The 22,734-nt window shown below is 46.2% G+C and overlaps 1 protein-coding gene across 1 annotated transcript in view; it reads right to left on the minus strand.

Moving 5' to 3' along the window:
* The window catches only part of PDZK1 (PDZ domain containing 1), a 63,168-nt gene that overhangs the window by 24,733 nt on the left and 15,701 nt on the right, over positions 1-22,734 (minus strand). The window contains exons 3-4 of the mRNA XM_063956709.1: positions 22,648-22,734; positions 9,755-9,888 (exon numbers count right to left, since the gene is read on the minus strand). The exon at positions 22,648-22,734 is cut by the window's right edge and continues 118 nt beyond it. Of these exons, the coding sequence (XP_063812779.1) occupies positions 9,755-9,888; positions 22,648-22,734 (221 nt within the window). The remainder of the gene's footprint in view (positions 1-9,754; positions 9,889-22,647) is intronic.

The raw sequence follows: 22,734 nt of genomic DNA on the forward strand, positions 1-22,734 counted from the left end.
GTGCAGTTGTTTGTTTTATTTAATATATCCGTTCTCTGCCTGAAAAAAACGATACACACAGTGACTCAGTCACATACCATATCTGTGTGCACTGCTCAGCCCAGTGTGCTGCATCAATGTATATATATATCTGACTGTGCTCAGCTCACACAGCTTATAATTGTGGGGGAGACTGGGGAGCACTGCAGTGCCAGTTATAGGTTATAGCAGGAGCCAGGAGTACATAATATTATATTAAAATTAAACAGTGCACACTTTTGCTGCAGGAGTGCCACTGCCAGTGTGACTAGTGACCAGTGACCTGACCACCAGTATATATAATATTAGTAGTATACTATCTCTTTATCAACCAGTCTATATTAGCAGCAGACACAGTACAGTGCGGTAGTTCACGGCTGTGGCTACCTCTGTGTCGGCACTCGGCAGCCCGTCCATAATTGTATATACCACCTAACCGTGGTTTTTTTTTCTTTCTTTATAGTCATACTAGTTACGAGTATACTATCTCTTTATCAACCAGTCTATATTAGCAGCAGACACAGTACAGTGCGGTAGTTCACGGCTGTGGCTACCTCTGTGTCGGCACTCGGCAGCCCGTCCATAATTGTATATACCACCTAACCGTGGTTTTTTTTTCTTTCTTTATACATACATACTAGTTACGAGTATACTATCTCTTTATCAACCAGTCTATATTAGCAGCAGACACAGTACAGTGCGGTAGTTCACGGCTGTGGCTACCTCTGTGTCGGCACTCGGCAGCCCGTCCATAATTGTATATACCACCTAACCGTGGTTTTTTTTTCTTTCTTTATACATACATACTAGTTACGAGTATACTATCTCTTTATCAACCAGTCTATATATTAGCAGCAGACACAGTACAGTGCGGTAGTTCACGGCTGTGGCTACCTCTGTGTCGGCACTCGGCAGCCCGTCCATAATTGTATATACCAGTGACCTAACCGTGGTTTTTTTTTCTTTCTTTATACATACATACTAGTTACGAGTATACTATCTCTTTATCAACCAGTCTATATATTAGCAGCAGACACAGTACAGTGCGGTAGTTCACGGCTGTGGCTACCTCTGTGTCGGCACTCGGCAGCCCGTCCATAATTGTATATACCACCTAACCGTGGTTTTTTTTTCTTTCTTTATACATACATACTAGTTACGAGTATACTATCTCTTTATCAACCAGTCTATATATTAGCAGCAGACACAGTACAGTGCGGTAGTTCACGGCTGTGGCTACCTCTGTGTCGGCACTCGGCAGCCCGTCCATAATTGTATATACCACCTAACCGTGGTTTTTTTTTCTTTCTTTATAGTCATACTAGTTACGAGTATACTATCTCTTTATCAACCAGTCTATATTAGCAGCAGACACAGTACAGTGCTGTAGTTCACGGCTGTGGCTACCTCTGTGTCGGCACTCGGCAGCCCGTCCATAATTGTATATACCACCTAACCGTGGTTTTTTTTTCTTTCTTTATAGTCATACTAGTTACGAGTATACTATCTCTTTATCAACCAGTCTATATTAGCAGCAGACACAGTACAGTGCGGTAGTTCACGGCTGTGGCTACCTCTGTGTCGGCACTCGGCAGCCCGTCCATAATTGTATATACCACCTAACCGTGGTTTTTTTTTCTTTCTTTATACATACATACTAGTTACGAGTATACTATCTCTTTATCAACCAGTCTATATATTAGCAGCAGACACAGTACAGTGCGGTAGTTCACGGCTGTGGCTACCTCTGTGTCGGCACTCGGCAGCCCGTCCATAATTGTATACTAGTATCCAATCCATCCATCTCCATTGTTTACCTGAGGTGCCTTTTAGTTGTGCCTATTAAAATATGGAGAACAAAAATGTTGAGGTTCCAAAATTAGGGAAAGATCAAGATCCACTTCCACCTCGTGCTGAAGCTGCTGCCACTAGTCATGGCCGAGACGATGAAATGCCAGCAACGTCGTCTGCCAAGGCCGATGCCCAATGTCATAGTACAGAGCATGTCAAATCCAAAACACCAAATATCAGTAAAAAAAGGACTCCAAAACCTAAAATAAAATTGTCGGAGGAGAAGCGTAAACTTGCCAATATGCCATTTACCACACGGAGTGGCAAGGAACGGCTGAGGCCCTGGCCTATGTTCATGGCTAGTGGTTCAGCTTCACATGAGGATGGAAGCACTCAGCCTCTCGCTAGAAAAATGAAAAGACTAAAGCTGGCAAAAGCAGTAGCACCGCAAAGAACTGTGCGTTCTTCGAAATCCCAAATCCACAAGGAGAGTCCGACTCCAATTGTGTCGGTTGCAATGCCTGACCTTCCCAACACTGGACGTGAAGAGCATGCGCCTTCCACCATTTGCACGCCCCCTGCAAGTGATGGAAGGAGCACCCGCAGTCCAGTTCCTGATAGTCAGATTGAAGATGTCAGTGTTGAAGTACACCAGGATGAGGAGGATATGGGTGTTGCTGGCGCTGGGGAGGAAATTGACCAGGAGGATTCTGATGGTGAGGTGGTTTGTTTAAGTCAGGCACCCGGGGAGACACCTGTTGTCCGTGGTAGGAATATGGCCGTTGACATGCCTGGTGAAAATACCAAAAAAATCAGCTCTTCGGTGTGGAAGTATTTCACCAGAAATGCGGACAACAGGTGTCAAGCCGTGTGTTCCCTTTGTCAAGCTGTAATAAGTAGGGGTAAGGACGTTAACCACCTCGGAACATCCTCCCTTATACGTCACCTGCAGCGCATTCATAATAAGTCAGTGACAAGTTCAAAAACTTGGGCCGACAGCGGAAGCAGTCCACTGACCAGTAAATCCCTTCCTCTTGTAACCAAGCTCACGCAAACCACCCCACCAACTCCCTCAGTGTCAATTTCCTCCTTCCCCAGGAATGCCAATAGTCCTGCAGGCCATGTCACTGGCAATTCTGACGATTCCTCTCCTGCCTGGGATTCCTCCGATGCATCCTTGCGTGTAACGCCTACTGCTGCTGGCGCTGCTGTTGTTGCTGCTGGGAGTCGATGGTCATCCCAGAGGGGAAGTCGTAAGACCACTTTTACTACTTCCACCAAGCAATTGACTGTCCAACAGTCCTTTGCGAGGAAGATGAAATATCACAGCAGTCATCCTACTGCAAAGCGGATAACTGAGGCCTTGACATCCTGGGTGGTGAGAAACGTGGTTCCGGTATCCATCATTACTGCAGAGCCAACTAGAGACTTGTTGGAGGTACTGTGTCCCCGGTACCAAATACCATCTAGGTTCCATTTCTCTAGGCAGGCGATACCGAAAATGTACACAGAACTCAGAAAAAGAGTCACCAGTGTCCTAAAAAATGCAGCTGTACCCAATGTCCACTTAACCACGGACATGTGGACAAGTGGAGCAGGGCAGGGTCAGGACTATATGACTGTGACAGCCCACTGGGTAGATGTATGGACTCCCGCCGCAAGAACAGCAGCGGCGGCACCAGTAGCAGCATCTCGCAAACGCCAACTCTTTCCTAGGCAGGCTACGCTTTGTATCACCGGTTTCCAGAATACGCACACAGCTGAAAACCTCTTACGGCAACTGAGGAAGATCATCGCGGAATGGCTTACCCCAATTGGACTCTCCTGTGGATTTGTGGCATCGGACAACGCCAGCAATATTGTGTGTGCATTAAATCTGGGCCAATTCCAGCACGTCCCATGTTTTGCACATACCTTGAATTTGGTGGTGCAGAATTTTTTAAAAAACGACAGGGGCGTGCAAGAGATGCTGTCGGTGGCCAGAAGAATTGCGGGACACTTTCGGCGTACAGGCACCACGTACAGAAAACTGGAGCACCACCAAAAACTACTGAACCTGCCCTGCCATCATCTGAAGCAAGAAGTGGTAACGAGGTGGAATTCAACCCTGTATATGCTTCAGAGGTTGGAGGAGCAGCAAAAGGCCATTCAAGCCTATACAATTGAGCACGATATAGGAGGTGGGATGCACCTGTCTCAAGCGCAGTGGAGAATGATTTCAACGTTGTGCAAGGTTCTGATGCCCTTTGAACTTGCCACACGTGAAGTCAGTTCAGACACTGCCAGCCTGAGTCAGGTCATTCCCCTCATCAGGCTTTTGCAGAAGAAGCTGGAGACATTGAAGGAGGAGCTAACACGGAGCGATTCCGCTAGGCATGTGGGACTTGTGGATGGAGCCCTTAATTCGCTTAGCAAGGATTCACGGGTGGTCAATCTGTTGAAATCAGAGCACTACATTTTGGGCCACCGTGCTCGATCCTAGATTTAAAGCCTACCTTGGATCTCTCTTTCCGGCAGACACAAGTCTGCTGGGGTTCAAACACCTGCTGGTGAGTAAATTGTCAAGTCAAGCGGAACGCGACCTGTCAACAACATCTCCTCCTTCACATTCTCCCGCAACTGGGGGTGCGAGGAAAAGGCTCAGAATTCCGAGCCCACCCGCTGGCGGTGATGCAGGGCAGTCTGGAGCGACTGCTGATGCTGACATCTGGTCCGGACTGAAGGACCTGACAACGATTACGGACATGTCGTCTACTGTCACTGCATATGATTCTCTCCCCATTGAAAGAATGGTGGAGGATTATATGAGTGACCGCATCCAAGTAGGCACGTCACACAGTCCGTACTTATACTGGCAGGAAAAAGAGGCAATTTGGAGGCCCTTGCACAAACTGGCTTTATTCTACCTAAGTTGCCCTCCCACAAGTGTGTACTCCGAAAGAGTGTTTAGTGCCGCCGCTCACCTTGTCAGCAATCGGCGTACGAGGTTACATCCAGAAAATGTGGAGAAGATGATGTTCATTAAAATGAATTATAATCAATTCCTCCGTGGAGACATTGACCAGCAGCAATTGCCTCCACAAAGTACACAGGGAGCTGAGATGGTGGATTCCAGTGGGGACGAATTGATAATCTGTGAGGAGGGGGATGTACACGGTGATATATCGGAGGATGATGATGAGGTGGACATCTTGCCTCTGTAGAGCCAGTTTGTGCATGGAGAGATTAATTGCTTCTTTTTTGGTGGGGGTCCAAACCAACCCATCATATCAGTCACAGTCGTGTGGCAGACCCTGTCACTGAAATGATGGGTTGGTTAAAGTGTGCATGTCCTGTTTATACAACATAAGGGTGGGTGGGAGGGCCCAAGGACAATTCCATCTTGCACCTCTTTTTTCTTTTCTTTTTCTTTGCGTCATGTGCTGTTTGGGGAGGGTTTTTTGGAAGGGGACATCCTGCGTGACACTGCAGTGCCACTCCTAGATGGGCCCGGTGTTTGTGTCGGCCACTAGGGTCGCTTATCTTACTCACACAGCTACCTCATTGCGCCTCTTTTTTTCTTTGCGTCATGTGCTGTTTGGGGAGGGTTTTTTGGAAGGGACATCCTGTGTGACACTGCAGTGACACTCCTAGATGGGCCCGGTGTTTGTGTCGGCCACTAGGGTCGCTTATCTTACTCACACAGCTACCTCATTGCGCCTCTTTTTTTCTTTGCGTCATGTGCTGTTTGGGGAGGGTTTTTTGGAAGGGACATCCTGCGTGACACTGCAGTGCCACTCCTAGATGGGCCCGGTGTTTGTGTCGGCCACTAGGGTCGCTAATCTTACTCACACAGCTACCTCATTGCGCCTCTTTTTTTCTTTGCGTCATGTGCTGTTTGGGGAGGGTTTTTTGGAAGGGCCATCCTGCGTGACACTGCAGTGCCACTCCTAGATGGGCCCGGTGTTTGTGTCGGCCACTAGGGTCGCTTATCTTATTCACACAGCGACCTCGGTGCAAATTTTAGGACTAAAAATAATATTGTGAGGTGTGAGGTATTCAGAATAGACTGAAAATGAGTGGAAATTATGGTTTTTGAGGTTAATAATACTTTGGGATCAAAATGACCGCCAAATTCTATGATTTAAGCTGTTTTTTAGGTTTTTTGGAAAAAAACACCCGAATCCAAAACACACCCGAATCCGACAAAAAAAATTCGGTGAGGTTTTGCCAAAACGCGGTCGAACCCAAAACACGGCCGCGGAACCGAACCCAAAACCAAAACACAAAACCCGAAAAATTTCCGGCGCTCATCTCTACTTAAGACTAGAGATGAGCGCCTGAAATTTTTCGGGTTTTGTGTTTTGGTTTTGGGTTCGGTTCCGCGGCCGTGTTTTGGGTTCGACCGCGTTTTGGCAAAACCTCACCGAATTTTTTTTGTCGGATTCGGGTGTGTTTTGGATTCGGGTGTTTTTTTCAAAAAACACTAAAAAACAGCTTAAATCATAGAATTTGGGGGTCATTTTGATCCCATATTATTATTAACCTCAAAAACCATAATTTCCACTCATTTTCAGTCTATTCTGAATACCTCACACCTCACAATATTATTTTTAGTCCTAAAATTTGCACCAAGGTCGCTGGATGACTAAGCTAAGCGACACTAGTGGCCGACACAAACACCTGGCCCATCTAGGAGTGGCACTGCAGTGTCACGCAGGATGTCCCTTCCAAAAAACCCTCCCCAATCAGCACATGACGCAAAGAAAAAAAGAGGCGCAATGAGGTAGCTGACTGTGTGAGTAAGATAAGCGACCCTAGTGGCCGACACAAACACCGGTATTTCATCGGTATTTATTGCTGGCATTTCATCGTCTCGGCCATGACTAGTGGCAGCAGCTTCAGCACGAGGTGGAAGTGGATCTTGATCTTTCCCTAATTTTGGAACCTCAACATTTTTGTTCTCCATATTTTAATAGGCACAACTAAAAGGCACCTCAGGTAAACAATGGAGATGGATGGATACTAGTATACAATTATGGACGGACTGCCGAGTGCCGACACAGAGGTAGCCACAGCCGTGAACTACCGTACTGTACTGTGTCTGCTGCTAATATAGACTGGTTGATAAAGAGATGTAGTAGTATGTATGTATAAAGAAGAAAGAAAAAAAAACCACGGGTAGGTGGTATACAATTATGGACGGACTGCCGAGTGCCGACACAGAGGTAGCCACAGCCGTGAACTACCGTACTGTACTGTGTCTGCTGCTAATATAGACTGGTTGATAAAGAGATGTCGTAGTATGTATGTATAAAGAAGAAAGAAAAAAAAACCACGGTTAGGTGGTATACAATTATGGACGGACTGCCGAGTGCCGACACAGAGGTAGCCACAGCCGTGAACTACCGTACTGTACTGTGTCTGCTGCTAATATAGACTGGTTGATAAAGAGATGTCGTAGTATGTATGTATAAAGAAGAAGAAAAAAAAAACCACGGTTAGGTGGTATACAATTATGGACGGACTGCCGAGTGCCGACACAGAGGTAGCCACAGCCGTGAACTACCGTACTGTACTGTGTCTGCTGCTAATATAGACTGGTTGATAAAGAGATGTAGTAGTATGTATGTATAAAGAAGAAAGAAAAAAAAACCACGGGTAGGTGGTATACAATTATGGATGGACTGCCGAGTGCCGACACAGAGGTAGCTACAGCCGTGAACTACCGTACTGTGTCTGCTGCGACTGGATGATAAATAATGATATAAAAAATATATATATATCACTACTGCAGCCGGACAGGTATATATATTATATAATGACGGACCTGCTGGACACTGTCTGTCAGCAGAATGAGTTTTTTATAGAATAAAAAAAAAAACACCACACAAGTGAAGTCACACGACGAGTGTTTAACTTTTTCAGGCAATCACAATATAGTATACTACTAACTATACTGGTGGTCAGTGTGGTCAGGTCACTGGTCAGTCACACTGGCAGTGGCACTCCTGCAGCAAAAGTGTGCACTGTTTAATTTTAATATAATATGTACTCCTGGCTCCTGCTATAACCTATAACTGGCACTGCAGTGCTCCCCAGTCTCCCCCACAATTATAAGCTGTGTGAGCTGAGCACAGTCAGATATATAATATATACATAGATGATGCAGCACACTGGGCTGAGCAGTGCACACAGATATGGTATGTGACTGTCTTGTACTCCTGGCTCCTGCTATAACCTATAACTGGCACTGCAGTGCTCCCCAGTCTCCCCCACAATTATAAGCTGTGTGAGCTGAGCACAGTCAGATATATAATATATACATAGATGATGCAGGCATGCAGCACACTGGGCTGAGCAGTGCACACAGATATGGTATGTGACTGAGTCACTGTGTGTACCGTTTTTTTCAGGCAGAGAACGGATATATTAAATAAAACAACTGCACTGCTGGTGGTCACTGTGGTCAGTCACTAAACTCTGCACTCTCTTCTACAGTATCAGCCTCAGGTCAATCTCTCTCTCTCTCTCCTAATCTAAATGGAGAGGACGCCAGCCACGTCCTCTCCCTATCAATCTCAATGCACGTGTGAAAATGGCGGCGACGCGCGGCTCCTTATATAGAATCCGAGTCTCGCGAGAATCCGACAGCGTCATGATGACGTTCGGGCGCGCTCGGGTTAACCGAGCAAGGCGGGAAGATCCGAGTCGCTCGGACCCGTGAAAAAAAACATGAAGTTCGTGCGGGTTCGGATTCAGAGAAACCGAACCCGCTCATCTCTACTTAAGACAGGTGAGCTCCGGTGGAGGGGTAGAGTGTATATCAGATTGTGCATACCTCTCAACATGACCCATGCTGGGAGGGACAAAATGCTCTCTACCTGGACTTCCCTTTTAATATGTGATTGGCATCACATGTGTTGAACTATTTCATAGATAAAAAAGGTATTTCAACAAAAATGATTAGAATTATAATTAAGAGGGAAGTCTAGGTAGAGAGCATATTGTCCATCCTGGAATTAGAGGTATGGATTCTGTATATTAAATATCAACCAATGGTGTATTTTACATTTAAACTAATAATTTAATAAGGCCTGGGTACTGTTTATATCTCACACCTAATAGAGATGCTAATATTTTATAATGTTTTCCTGTAGTGGAACAAAGACAACGTAAACTTAAAATACACATAGAAAAATAAAGTCTGTAATTTATCTTGCAAAAATGCCACTGTGCTACTAACACACTGGGACAGGACTCAGGAGGATGCTTTGTGTGTGTCTCTCTATAGACGTAAACGCTCTAATTAGATAACAGGTTACACATGACCCCGAAACCCAGCCGGGATGAGGAGAAGCTGGGATCCCTGGGTCACTTACAGTTCTCTCCCCTCTGCTATCTCTCCACTGGGTAGGAAGCTTTGTCGGTATGTCATGAAACCTGATACTCCTGTGTCTCTGCCTGCAATGCATACTGTCCTGCTTACATCCTGGCAGCCTGTTTCTGCTGCTGCACAAGAGGGAGAGCTAGTGATGTCAGTGTGCTCTGGCTGGGGGGCCCCTTGACAGAGGGGGGCCCGGAATACAGTATGCCCTGCATCCCCCCCCCTTAATCTGAATATGAGTACAACCCATTCTGCTGCTACCCTGTCACCATGGAGATTGCACGGCTGTACACAATGCTGGGTCTTTATTCAGCTGTTAGGAATGGGTGTGGCTGAAATGGGCAAAACAAACTACATGAAAGGGGTGTCCACCCGCTTTGGGCCTGGTAGTGTACCATATTGGGCTATGAAGTGATGAATTTATATATTTTCAGTAAACTTCACATTATTATTAAGTAATCTTATTTCTCACACGGTAAGAGCTACGTTGGTTATATGGGACTCTCCTTGTCGGCACTAAAAGCTGTAGTTTAAGCTGATTTCACCGGCATCTGCCCTACACTGAGTTTCCCGCCTTACCTGTGTGACTACTTGATCATAAGAGTTGCCCTCAATATTCTTGCCATTTACTTCAATGATGCGATCGCCCTGCTGTATGCCGGATTTAGCAGCGGGACCGCCAGGTGTCGTATTCAGGTATACACCACTGGTGCCTAAAATAGAGCGGACAGTAATATGAAACAGGACAGGCTGAATGACAATATTCAAATTATGCAGACGCACACGTTGCCTTCAACCACTGGGGTGGCCATTTTGTTGACTGGCCCAATGTTGTTGGCAATTCAGTCTATCAGGAACTGGAGCCTTGTATCAGTCAGACATAGATATTATTACTTCAATAAAGTCATTAAGACTTTAAGACTCATTTTTGGGCTATGCAGGCATCATGTCAACAATGACTGTGTTGACACCACAATGTTAAACTGGACCATGTCAACATGTTTAAAATGTTGACATGCCACATGTATATATGGTTATAATTGTTAACAATACAAATTTTAGGGTTAGCTTTAGGGTTTGCGTTAGAGTTAGGCTAAATTGTTGACATTTGATTTCAATATGTCAACCTTATAGCAATGATGTGTTCAAAGTCGACATCTTGCGTGTCGACATCAGGAACATGACATGTACCCTTTTTTAACATACAGCATAGACTGCTTCGCTAGTTATTATTATTCTTTATTTATACAGAGCCATGAGGGCTCAGCAGCGCCTAACAAAGTACATAAACACAATCACATGACAATACAAAGCAAAACGACATGCAGTTAAGTGACCGGCGGTCAGGAGACCGCCGGTCACAATACCGGCACCTACGTCCCGAACCCTCACCATCCCAACGGTTGGCATACCGACCAAACAGGGACTATTCCCACTTATGGGTGTCCACGATGCCCGCAAGGTGCTTCGTTGCGCTTCCCCCCCCCCTTCCCGCCAGCCATCTGACAGCCGGGATAACAACGTCAGTATTGTGACAGGCGGTCTTGTTGCATCAGTGGTCATAGCACTCAAATGACCAGCAGGGTGGCAGAGATCAATGATTAGGTGCCATTTAAGGGAGTATGGAGTAGATGTTAGTATTAGTAGTGAAGCCAGAGTACATGAAGGAAGAGGGCCCTGCTCATGAGAGCTAACATTCTAAAGTGGAGGGGCAGACAGACAGGGGTGACACAGATGTGGTAGACAGTGAGCGTGGAACAGAGGGTTAGGATGAGAGATGGCTAGGTTTGGTGAAGAAGTGGGTCTTGAGAGCCCATTTGAAGTTTTGTAGAGAGGTGGACAGTCTGATAGGGAGCAGAAGAGAATTCCAGAGGTAGGGAGCACCACGGCCAAAATCTTGGAGGTAGGAATCGGAGGAAATAATCAGTTGGCAGGAGAGGCTGTATGCATTTGAGGAGCAGAGGAGCCTGCAGGGAGTGTGAAGGGAAATGAGGTCAAAGATGTAAATGGTACAGGAATGGGTGAGGGCTTTGTAAGTGAGTGTGAGAAGCTTGAGAGTGGTGAGAGGCGAACATCAGGGAGGCCAGATAGGAGGAGGTTACAGTAATCCAATCTGGAGAAGACCAGTAAGTGGATGAGGGTCATAGTAGCATCTAGGGTGAGAAAGGGTCTAATCCTTGAGATATCTTTTAGCTAGAAATGGTACTGAATGTGTGGTTTGAAGGAGAGGAAAGAGTCAAGGATAACTCCCAGACAGCGCACTTGGAGGAGATGGTTGTGCTGTCACTAGATAATGAAATTGTGGGAAGTGAGGTTATGCAGGAGGGTGGGAAGATAATTAGCTCAGTCTTAAATATGTTTAATTTAAGAAAGCACTGGGACATCCAGGAAGAGATAGTAGTCAGTTGGATATATGAGTGAGAAGAGAGGGGGAGAGGTCAGGGGAGGAAAGGTAGATCTGAGTATCATTAGTGTAAGATGTATAGAAGGAGAAAAGGCCAGGTCTAACAGAACCTTGGGGGATACCAACTGTAAGTGGAAGCAGGGGGAAAGTGGAGTCATGAGAGAAGACAGGTATGGTCAGAGACCAGGAAATGGCAGTAGACCAAGTGAGTGAAGGATTCACAGGAGGAGAGGGTGGTCCACAGTGTCAAAAGCAGCAGACATGTCAAGGAGAATGAGTAGAGAGTAGTGGCCCTTAGATTTGGCAACAAGGAGGTCATTGCATACTTTTGTGAGGACGGTTTCAGTGGAGAGGATGGAAGCCATGCTGAAATGGGTCTGGCAGGGAGTGTGAAGAAAGAAAGGTAGTAAGGCGGTTGTAAAACAATGCGCTCATTTTTTTAAGAATGGGGGAGACAAGGGCATGTTTCCATGTTTGAATGCAGAGGGGACAATGCCTGATGAGATGGAGAGATTGAGGAGGTGGGCAAGATGGGAACAGGCAGAGGGAGAGAGGTAGCGGAGGAAGTGTGAGGGGACAGGGTCAAGGGAGGAGGTGCAGGGGGAGGGGGGAATGGATTAGGGCCATGACTTCTATTCCAGATAGAGGGGAAAAGGAAATCAGAGTTGGTGAAATGAACGGGGAACAGTAGGCTGGGAAGGGAGGAGGGAGAGTGCTGAGGGTCTGGTGGGATGTGATGTCCTGACATCCGGAGTCAATTTTAGATGTGAAGTAGGTGGCAAAGTCAAGGACAGAGAGTGAGGAGGGAAGGCGAGGCAGGGTGGACAGCGGAGGGAGGTGTAGGTGGAGAGATGACGGGGGTTTGAGGACTGAGAGGAGATGAGGTTTTTGAAATATAACTGTTTAGCGAAGGAATGGGAAGCACTGTATGATGCGAGCATACATTTAAAATGAAGGAAGTCTGTCTTAGAGCTTGATTTCCTCCACTGTCACTCATGGTGTGTGAACACTTTTGCAGGTATTTGGTGCATTTTGAATGCCAGGGTTAAGTTACAGATCTGCGAAGGTAGATAGTGATCGCCAGAATAACAGAGTCAAGAGCAGAAGTATGGTCGGCATTGTATATGGAAGTGGCTTGTTCAGGGCAGGAGTGAGAGAGAATAGGGGAGAAAAGTGAGTCGAGTAGTGATGGTAGCCTTAGGAGGCAAAGGTGGAGGAGAGAGGGATAAGTTAAAAGGGATATGGTGATGTTTTGAGAGGGGGTATGGACAATTAGTGTAGTCAGGAAATAATATACTGGTGGGTGAAGACTGCATCAAGTTAGTGCTCACTCACATGGGAGAATGAAAGAGGTCCATTGTGAGAGACCAAACGATGATGTGAGGGTAAGGAGTTTAGAGGCATTGGTTACTGTGGAGTCATCAACTGGGGTGTTGAAGTCACCTAAGATAATGGAAGGAGGATCTGAAGAGAAGAAGTGAGGGAGCCAGGAAGCAAAACTGTCAAGGAATTTGGAGGGAGGGCTAGGGTGGAGGTAAATGACAGCTACTCTAAGGTGAACAGGTTGGAAGAGGCATATAGCATGAACCTCAAATGTAGAGAATGAAAGGGATGGTACTGATGGTATAGGTTGGTAAGAGTAACCAGAGGATAGAAGGACCCTAACACCACCACCATGGTGACCCCCAGGCTGGGGTATGTGTGAGAATATGAGGCCTCCAGAGGAGAAAGCAGCAGGAGAAGTGGTGTCAGTGGGGTTAATCCAGGTTTCAGTGATGGCTAAGAGATTCAGGGAAGTGGAGGTGAAGAGGTCATGGATTGGGGACAAATATATTATTTCAGGGTTGCTGGAGCGTTGGGATCAATTTGGAGGGCAGAGATGGTGGGGGTTTCTGATTTAGGAAGGAAAACTGTGGGTGGTGGGGAGGGAGGGCATTTGGTGTGAGGTGGATGGAGGTGAGGTGAGATGAGATTAGATGACAGGGAGAGGAGGGAGAGAGGGGCTTAGTGGTTGGGTCGAAGGACCATGGTGGTGGAGAAGTGAATGAGAGTGGAGTAACAGGAGAGGAGGGGGAGGGTAGCAGATGGGTTGAAGGCAGACTGGGGGGCAGGCTTGGACTGGCCCACAGGGTACAGGGAAAACCACCGGTAGTCCCCACTGCCTGGGGGCCCACCTCCTGCTCTAAAGATCAGGTTCTAGACTGTGCACTTGAATTATACATTATACATATGTTACCTTATACTGGACTATAGTGTATTTTCTAGAGTGCATTGCTGATAAGTTATCTGGTACATTATAATGCATGCAGCAGCTGAATTTTCTGTATATATTTATGAAAGGGCCCAAACATTGCACTCTCTAATCACTGGTCAAACCAATGAGGTGGCAGGCCACACCTCCTCTGCAGACTGGCTACACCTCTAAACATGGGCCCCTACCACTGCATTGCCCCGGTGGGCCCTACATGCACCAGTCTGACACTGCTGGGGGGGATGATAGAGGCAGGAACAAGGGGAAAAATAATGATTAGGTAGACAGAGTGGTGGGGGGAGCTGAAGAAAACATGATCATGTTGTGGAGGAGTTAAATAGGGGGAGGGGAACTGGAAGTAGGAGTGGTGACTGTATGAGAGATACTGTATAGTGCTGTATATTTGCATAAATGTAGGTGAAAGTACAGTGTTAGTAAATACATATGCACAACAACAGTGGTTTATTATTAGGTGGAATAAATGTGGAAATTTTATGGGTGTAAAATTGATTATTAAAGTAGACTGTGTTGGAAGTATGAGTAAGTTAGGGTTGAGTGTGGAAAAAAGCAATGGTAATTCAGACAGGACTTTCAAGGGTATAAATGCAATACAGGTTGAGTATCCCATATCCAAATATTCCGAAATACGGAATATTCCGAAATACGGACTTTTTTGAGTGAGAGTGAGATAGTGAAACCTTTGTTTTTTGATGACTCAATGTACACAAACTTTGTTTAATACACAAAGTTATTAAAAATCTTGTATTAAATAACCTTCAGGCTGTGTGTATAAGGTGTATATGAAACATAAATGAATTGTGTGAATGTACACACACTTTGTTTAATGTACAAAGTTATAAAAAATATTGGCTAAAATGACCTTCAGGCTGTGTGTATAAGGTGTATATGAAACATAAATGCATTCTGTGCTTAGATTTAGGTCCCGTCACCATGGTATCTCATTATGGTATGCAATTACAGGTATTCCAAAATACGGAAAAATCAGATATCCAAAATACCCCTGGTCCCAAGCATTTTGGATAAGGGATACTCAACCTGTATGACATTGGTACAGATATACATTAGAAGCTTATTAGAACAAGTAGTTGCTAGTGAAATGGTAGGTTCTTGCAGTGACCAAACAGGGAGTTTTGTATGAATGGTCAGGTAATATAGACTACAGCTGTTTAGTTATGGGGAGTGAACTCACATTTCAAAGCAGTCTACCTGAAGTTATATTAGCTGTTAGATATTTATCCTTCAGTATTCCTCCAGTTTCAGTCCATCTTTAATCCGTTTTAGTTATCATATTCTAATAACACACAATGTAAATCTTAACGTTGACTATAGCAGCCTATGGCTATACAGCCACCTATACCCTAGTCAATCAGTGGAGAAACTTGTCTATGTCCACTGATTGACTTCTATGCCTTTGTTCAATGTATCTCTTGTCACCTACTGTACATTTTAGTTTTCATGCAAAAATGCAAATAGAAGGTGCAAAATGAGAATGTTATACGTGGAATGATAAGGTTGGGTTTACCTTTGATCCGCTGGAGATATGGCAAAATTTTGCGGGAGTGAAAAGACGGAGCGCTAAAGATGAGCACATTTTAAAATGTCGGCGGCATTTCCACCTTCACTCCACATTTAACAATGGATATGAAGGGCAAATACATTTTTTTAATGAAATGTTGTCACAACTTCACCTATTTCGGCTATGAATCATAAAACAGAGAATGGTTCCTGAGTGCACGTCCCTATTCCCCACCCTCCACCCTGGCAGTTCATTTGTATAATCTCCAAGCCTTCTTCTGCGCTGACCTATGGAACTCTCTCCCTTGTTGTATTATTATATCAGACACCCCCGATCATTAGTGATGAGCGGGTTCGGTTCCTCGGAATCCGAACCCCCCCGAACTTCAGCCTTTTTACACGGATCCGAGGCAGACTCGGATCTTCCCGCCTTGCTCGGCTAACCCGAGCGCGCCCGAACGTCATCATCCCGCTGTCGGATTCTCGCGAGGCTCGGATTCTATCGCGAGACTCGGATTCTATATAAGGAGCCGCGCGTCGCCGCCATTTTCACACGTGCATTGAGATTCATAGGGAGAGGACGTGGCTGGCGTCCTCTCCATTTAGATTAGAAGAGAGAGAGTGAGACACTTGATTTACTGGAGCTTAGGAGTACTCAGAGAGTGCAGAGTTTACTAGTGACTGACCAGTGACCACCAGTGCAGTTTTATTATATTATTATTTAATATAATCCGTTCTCTGCCTGAAAAAAAATTATACACAGTGACACAGTAACAGTATACCATATCTGTGCTCAGCCTCAGTGTGCTGCATCATCTATGTATATCTGACTGTGCTGAGTGCTCAGTGCTCACACAGCTTAATTGTGGGGGAGACTGGGGAGCAGTTATAGCAGGAGTACATATTATTTAACAGTGCACACTTTTGCTGCCAGAGTGCCACTGCCAGTGTGACTGACCAGTGACCACTGTCTGACCACCAGTATATTGTGATTGTCTGCTTGAAAAAGTTAAACACTCGTCGTGTGGTGTTTTTATTCTATAAACGCATTCTGCTGACAGTGTCCAGCAGGTCCGTCATTAATTATATAATATATACCTGTCCGGCTGCAGTAGTGATATATATATATATATTTTTTATATCATTATCATCCAGTCTATATTAGCAGCAGACGCAGTACGGTAGTCCACGGCTGTAGCTACCTCTGTGTCGGCAGTCGCTCGTCCATCCATAATTGTATACCACCTACCTGTGGTGTTTTTTTTTTCTTCTATCTTCTTGATACTAGTAGCTTACTTTAGGAGTCTGCAGTGCTGACAGTGTCCAGCAGGTCCGTCATTATAATATATACCTGTCCGGCTGCAGTAGTGATATATATATATTTTTTTATATCATTATCATCCAGTCTATATTAGCAGCAGACGCAGTACGGTAGTCCACGGCTGTAGCTACCTCTGTGTCGGCAGTCGCTCGTCCATCCATAATTGTATACCACCTACCTGTGGTGTTTTTTTTTTTCTATCTTCTTGATACTAGTAGCTTACTTTAGGAGTCTGCAGTGCTGACAGTGTCCAGCAGGTCCGTCATTATATAATATATACCTGTCCGGCTGCAGTAGTGATATATATTTTTTTTTTATATCATTATCATCCAGTCTATATTAGCAGCAGACGCAGTACGGTAGTCCACGGCTGTAGCTACCTCTGTGTCGGCAGTCGCTCGTCCATCCATAAGTATACTAGTATCCATCCATCTCCATTGTTTACCTGAGGTGCCTTTTAGTTGTGCCTATTAAAATATGGAGAACAAAAATGTTGAGGTTCCAAAAATAGGGAAAGATCAAGATCGACTTCCACCTCGTGCTGAAGCTGCTGCCACTAGTCATGGCCGAGACGATGAAATGCCAGCAACGTCGTCTGCCAAGGCCGATGCCCAATGTCATAGTACAGAGCATGTAAAATCCAAAACACCAAATATCAGTAAAAAAAGGACTCAAAAACCTAAAATAAAATTGTCAGAGGAGAAGCGTAAACTTGCCAATATGCCATTTACCACACGGAGTGGCAAGGAACGGCTGAGGCCCTGGCCTATGTTCATGGCTAGTGGTTCAGCTTCACATGAGGATGGAAGCACTCAGCCTCTCGCTAGAAAAATGAAAAGACTCAAGATGGCAAAAGCACAGCAAAGAACTGTGCGTTCTTCGAAATCACAAATCCACAAGGAGAGTCCAATTGTGTCGTTTGCGATGACTGACCTTCCCAACACTGGACGTGAAGAGCATGCGCCTTCCACCATTTGCACGCCCCCTGCAAGTGCTGGAAGGAGCACCCGCAGTCCAGTTCCTGATAGTCAGATTGAAGATGTCAGTGTTGAAGTACACCAGGATGAGGAGGATATGGGTGTTGCTGGCGCTGGGGAGGAAATTGACCAGGAGGATTTTGATGGTGAGGTGGTTTGTTTAAGTCAGGCACCCGGGGAGACACCTGTTGTCCGTGGGAGGAATAGGGCCATTGACATGCCTGGTGAAAATACCAAAAAAATCAGCTCTTCGGTGTGGAAGTATTTCAACAGAAATGCGGACAACATTTGTCAAGCCGTGTGTTGCCTTTGTCAAGCTGTAATAAGTAGGGGTAAGGACGTTAACCACCTCGGAACATCCTCCCTTATACGTCACCTGCAGCGCATTCATCATAAGTCAGTGACAAGTTCAAAAACTTTGGGCGACAGCGGAAGCAGTCCACTGACCAGTAAATCCCTTCCTCTTGTAACCAAGCTCACGCAAACCACCCCACCAACTCCCTCAGTGTCAATTTCCTCCTTCCCCAGGAATGCCAATAGTCCTGCAGGCCATGTCACTGGCAATTCTGACGAGTCCTCTCCTGCCTGGGATTCCTCCGATGCATCCTTGCGTGTAACGCCTACTGCTGCTGGCGCTGCTGTTGTTGCTGCTGGGAGTCGATGGTCATCCCAGAGGGGAAGTCGTACTCGTAAGACCACTTTTACTACTTCCACCAAGCAATTGACTGTCCAACAGTCCTTTGCGAGGAAGATGAAATATCACAGCAGTCATCCTGCTGCAAAGCGGATAACTGAGGCCTTGGCATCCTGGGCGGTGAGAAACGTGGTTCCGGTATCCATCATTACTGCAGAGCCAACTAGAGACTTGTTGGAGGTACTGTGTCCCCGGTACCAAATACCATCTAGGTTCCATTTCTCTAGGCAGGCGATACCGAAAATGTACACAGACCTCTGAAAAAGACTCACCAGTGTCCTAAAAAATGCAGTTGTACCCAATGTCCACTTAACCACGGACATGTGGACAAGTGGAGCAGGGCAGGCTCAGGACTATATGACTGTGACAGCCCACTGGGTAGATGTATGGACTCCCGCCGCAAGAACAGCAGCGGCGGCACCAGTAGCAGCATCTCGCAAACGCCAACTCTTTCCTAGGCAGGCTATGCTTTGTATCACCGCTTTCCAGAATACGCACACAGCTAAAAACCTCTTACGGCAACTGAGGAAGATCATCGCAGAATGGCTTACCCCAATTGGACTCTCCTGTGGATTTGTGGCATTGGACAACGCCAGCAATATTGTGTGTGCATTAAATCTGGGCAAATTCCAGCACGTCCCATGTTTTGCACATACCTTGAATTTGGTGGTGCAGAATTATTTAAAAAATGAGAGGGGCGTGCAAGAGATGCTGTCGGTGGCCAGAAGAATTGCGGGACACTTTCGGCGTACAGGCACCACGTACAGAAGACTGGAGCAACACCAAAAACGCCTGAACCTGCCCTGCCATCATCTGAAGCAAGAAGTGGTAACGAGGTGGAATTCAACCCTCTATATGCTTCAGAGGTTGGAGGAGCAGCAAAAGGCCATTCAAGCCTATACAACTGAGCACGATATAGGAGGCGGAATGCACCTGTCTCAAGCGCAGTGGAGAATGATTTCAACGTTGTGCAAGGTTCTGCAACCTTTTGAACTTGCCACACGTGAAGTCAGTTCAGACACTGCCAGCCTGAGTCAGGTCATTCCCCTCATCAGGCTTTTGCAGAAGAAGCTGGAGACATTGAAGGAGGAGCTAACACAGAGCGATTCCGCTAGGCATGTGGGACTTGTGGATGGAGCCCTTAATTCGCTTAACAAGGATTCACGGGTGGTCAATCTGTTGAAATCAGAGCACTACATTTTGGCCACCGTGCTCGATCCTAGATTTAAAACCTACCTTGGATCTCTCTTTCCGGCAGACACAATGCTGCTGGGGTTCAAAGAACTGCTGGTGACAAAATTGTCAAGTCAAGCGGAACGCGACCTGTCAACATCTCCTCCTTCACATTCTCCCGCAACTGGGGGTGCGAGGAAAAGGCTCAGAATTCCGAGCCCACCCGCTGGCGGTGATGCAGGGCAGTCTGGAGCGACTGCTGATGCTGACATCTGGTCCAGACTGAAGGACCTGACAACGATTACGGACATGTCGTCTACTGTCACTGCATATGATTCTCTCCCCATTGAAAGAATGGTGGAGGATTATATGAGTGACCGCATCCAAGTAGGCACGTCAGACAGTCGGTACTTATACTGGCAGGAAAAAGAGGCAATTTGGAGGCCCTTGCACAAACTGGCTTTATTCTACCTAAGTTGCCCTCCCACAAGTGTGTACTCCGAAAGAGTGTTTAGTGCCGCCGCTCACCTTGTCAGCAATCGGCGTACGAGGTTACATCCAGAAAATGTGGAGAAGATGATGTTTATTAAAATGAATTATAATCAATTCCTCCGTGGAGACATTCACCAGCAGCAATTGCCTCCACAAAGTACACAGGGAGCTGAGATGGTGGATTCCAGTGGGGACGAATTGATAATCTGTGAGGAGGGGGATGTACACGGTGATATATCGGAGGATGATGATGAGGTGGACATCTTGCCTCTGTAGAGCCAGTTTGTTCAAGGAGAGATTAATTGCTTCTTTTTTGGTGGGGGTCCACTCCAAACCAACCCGTCATTTCAGTCACAGTCGTGTGGCAGACCCTGTCACTGAAATGATGGGTTGGTTAAAGTGTGCATGTCCTGTTTATACAACATAAGGGTGGGTGGGAGGGCCCAAGGACAATTCCATCTTGCACCTTTTTTTTCTTTCATTTTTCTTTGCGTCATGTGCTGTTTGGGGGGTGTTTTTTGGAAGGGCCATCCTGCGTGACACTGCAGTGCCACTCCTAGATGGGCCAGGTGTTTGTGTCGGCCACTAGGGTCGCTTAGCTTAGTCACACAGCTACCTCATTGCGCCTCTTTTTGTTTCTTCTTTGCGTCATGTGCTGTTTGGGGAGTGTTTTTTGGAAGGGCCATCCTGCGTGACACTGCAGTGCCACTCCTAGATGGGCCAGGTGTTTGTGTCGGCCACTTGGGTCGCTTATCTTAGTCACACAGCTACCTCATTGCGCCTCTTTTTTTTCTTCTTTGCGTCATGTGCTGTTTGGGGAGTGTTTTTTGGAAGGGCCATCCTGCGTGACACTGCAGTGACACTCCTAGATGGGCCAGGTGTTTGTGTCGGCCACTTGGGTCGCTTATCTTACTCACACAGCTACCTCATTGCGCCTCTTTTTTTTTCTTCTTTGCGTCATGTGCTGTTTGGGGAGTGTTTTTTGGAAGGGCCATCCTGTGTGACACTGCAGTGCCACTCCTAGATGGGCCAGGTGTTTGTGTCGGCCACTTGGGTCGCTTATCTTACTCACACAGCTACCTAATTGCGCCTCTTTTTTTCTTTGCGTCATGTGCTGTTTGGGGAGTGTTTTTTGGAAGGGCCATCCTGCGTGACACTGCAGTGCCACTCCTAGATAGGCCAGGTGTTTGTGTCGGCCACTTGGGTCGCTTATCTTACTCACACAGCTACCTCATTGCGCCTCTTTTTTTCTTTGCGTCATGTGCTGTTTGGGGAGTGTTTTTTGGAAGGGCCATCCTGCGTGACACTGCAGTGCCACTCCTAGATGGGCCAGGTGTTTGTGTCGGCCACTTGGGTCGCTGAGCTTAGTCATCCAGCGACCTCGGTGCAAATTTTAGGACTAAAAATAATATTGTGAGGTGTGAGGTGTTCAGAATAGACTGAAAATGAGTGGAAATAATGGTTATTGAGGTTAATAATACTTTGGGATCAAAATGACCCCCAAATTCTATGATTTAAGCTGTTTTTTAGGGTTTTTTGAAAAAAAAAAAACCGAATCCAAAACACACCCGAATCCGACAAAAAAAATTCGGTGAGGTTTTGCCAAAACGCGTTCGAACCCAAAACACGGCCGCGGAACCGAACCCAAAACCAAAACACAAAACCCGAAAAATTTCCGGTGCTCATCACTACCGATCATATGTTGTTTCAAACGCTCTCTCAGTAATAATCACTAATTCACCCTAGCCTACTGGATCTCTGCCTGATTCTCCGCCCTCCCACATGCTGTTTCTCTTTTATCTCCCCAATACCCTCACCTTCCTTTTTAGAATGGAAACTCGCTCGAGCAGGGCCCTCCCTCCTCTTGTTTCATCCCTCTGCTTAGGTGCACTAACAGCCAATAATGTGGTGGCATTAGTGTTATACTTGTATGAGGGCAACCTGGATATTCTTGTGTACCAATGGGTGGGTGCAGTAGATATACGCATATGGAAGGGGAGGAGTTTTTCTGATGTGTGAGTATTGCAGGTGCAGCTATAATGTGGAAAGTTTATATTTATATGGTATGTGAGCATAGCCGGTGTGGCCATACTGTAGGATGGCAATGATTATATGGTTAGGGGTCACACGGGTGTGATCAATGTATGGGGCAATGCTTCTATAGTCAGTCTGTGCCCCTCTTTATTTCATGGTGACAGCATCATCGTAAGGAAGTATAACACATATGCACCTTCTCTAATAGGCCCTACACACTAAGCGATAATACTGAAAGACATGAACAATCTCATTCGTTAATGAACAAGATATCGTTCATATCGCTCAGTGTGTAGGCAGCGGCGATGAATGATGTGCGGCCCCATGCTCGTTCATCGTGGGTGCCGGGTCATTTATACATGCATGCCAATATGGTCAATCTCGTCCATATTAGCATGCAGGGCTATGGGGGCGGGTGACGGGGGGAGTGAAGAAACTTCACTCCCGCCGTCACTCCCCCACCCTGCCGCTGGGTCGCCTGTCGACTGTGTCGGCCATCAGGCACCTCGGCGGCACATCGCCGGGTGTGTAGGGCCTATAAGTCCATGAGATGTATTGTTATGGCGAATGCAATTGTTCTTTTATCTAACCTTTTAGTGTCTTTAGAGAGAATCCGAAGGAGCCTTTATCTTTCACCAAATAGCAGAGCGTCGGTATTGCTGCAGCCGCTTCAGCTG

The sequence above is a fragment of the Pseudophryne corroboree genome, chromosome 2 (assembly GCF_028390025.1).
Source record: "Pseudophryne corroboree isolate aPseCor3 chromosome 2, aPseCor3.hap2, whole genome shotgun sequence".
Classification (NCBI taxonomy): domain Eukaryota; kingdom Metazoa; phylum Chordata; class Amphibia; order Anura; family Myobatrachidae; genus Pseudophryne; species Pseudophryne corroboree.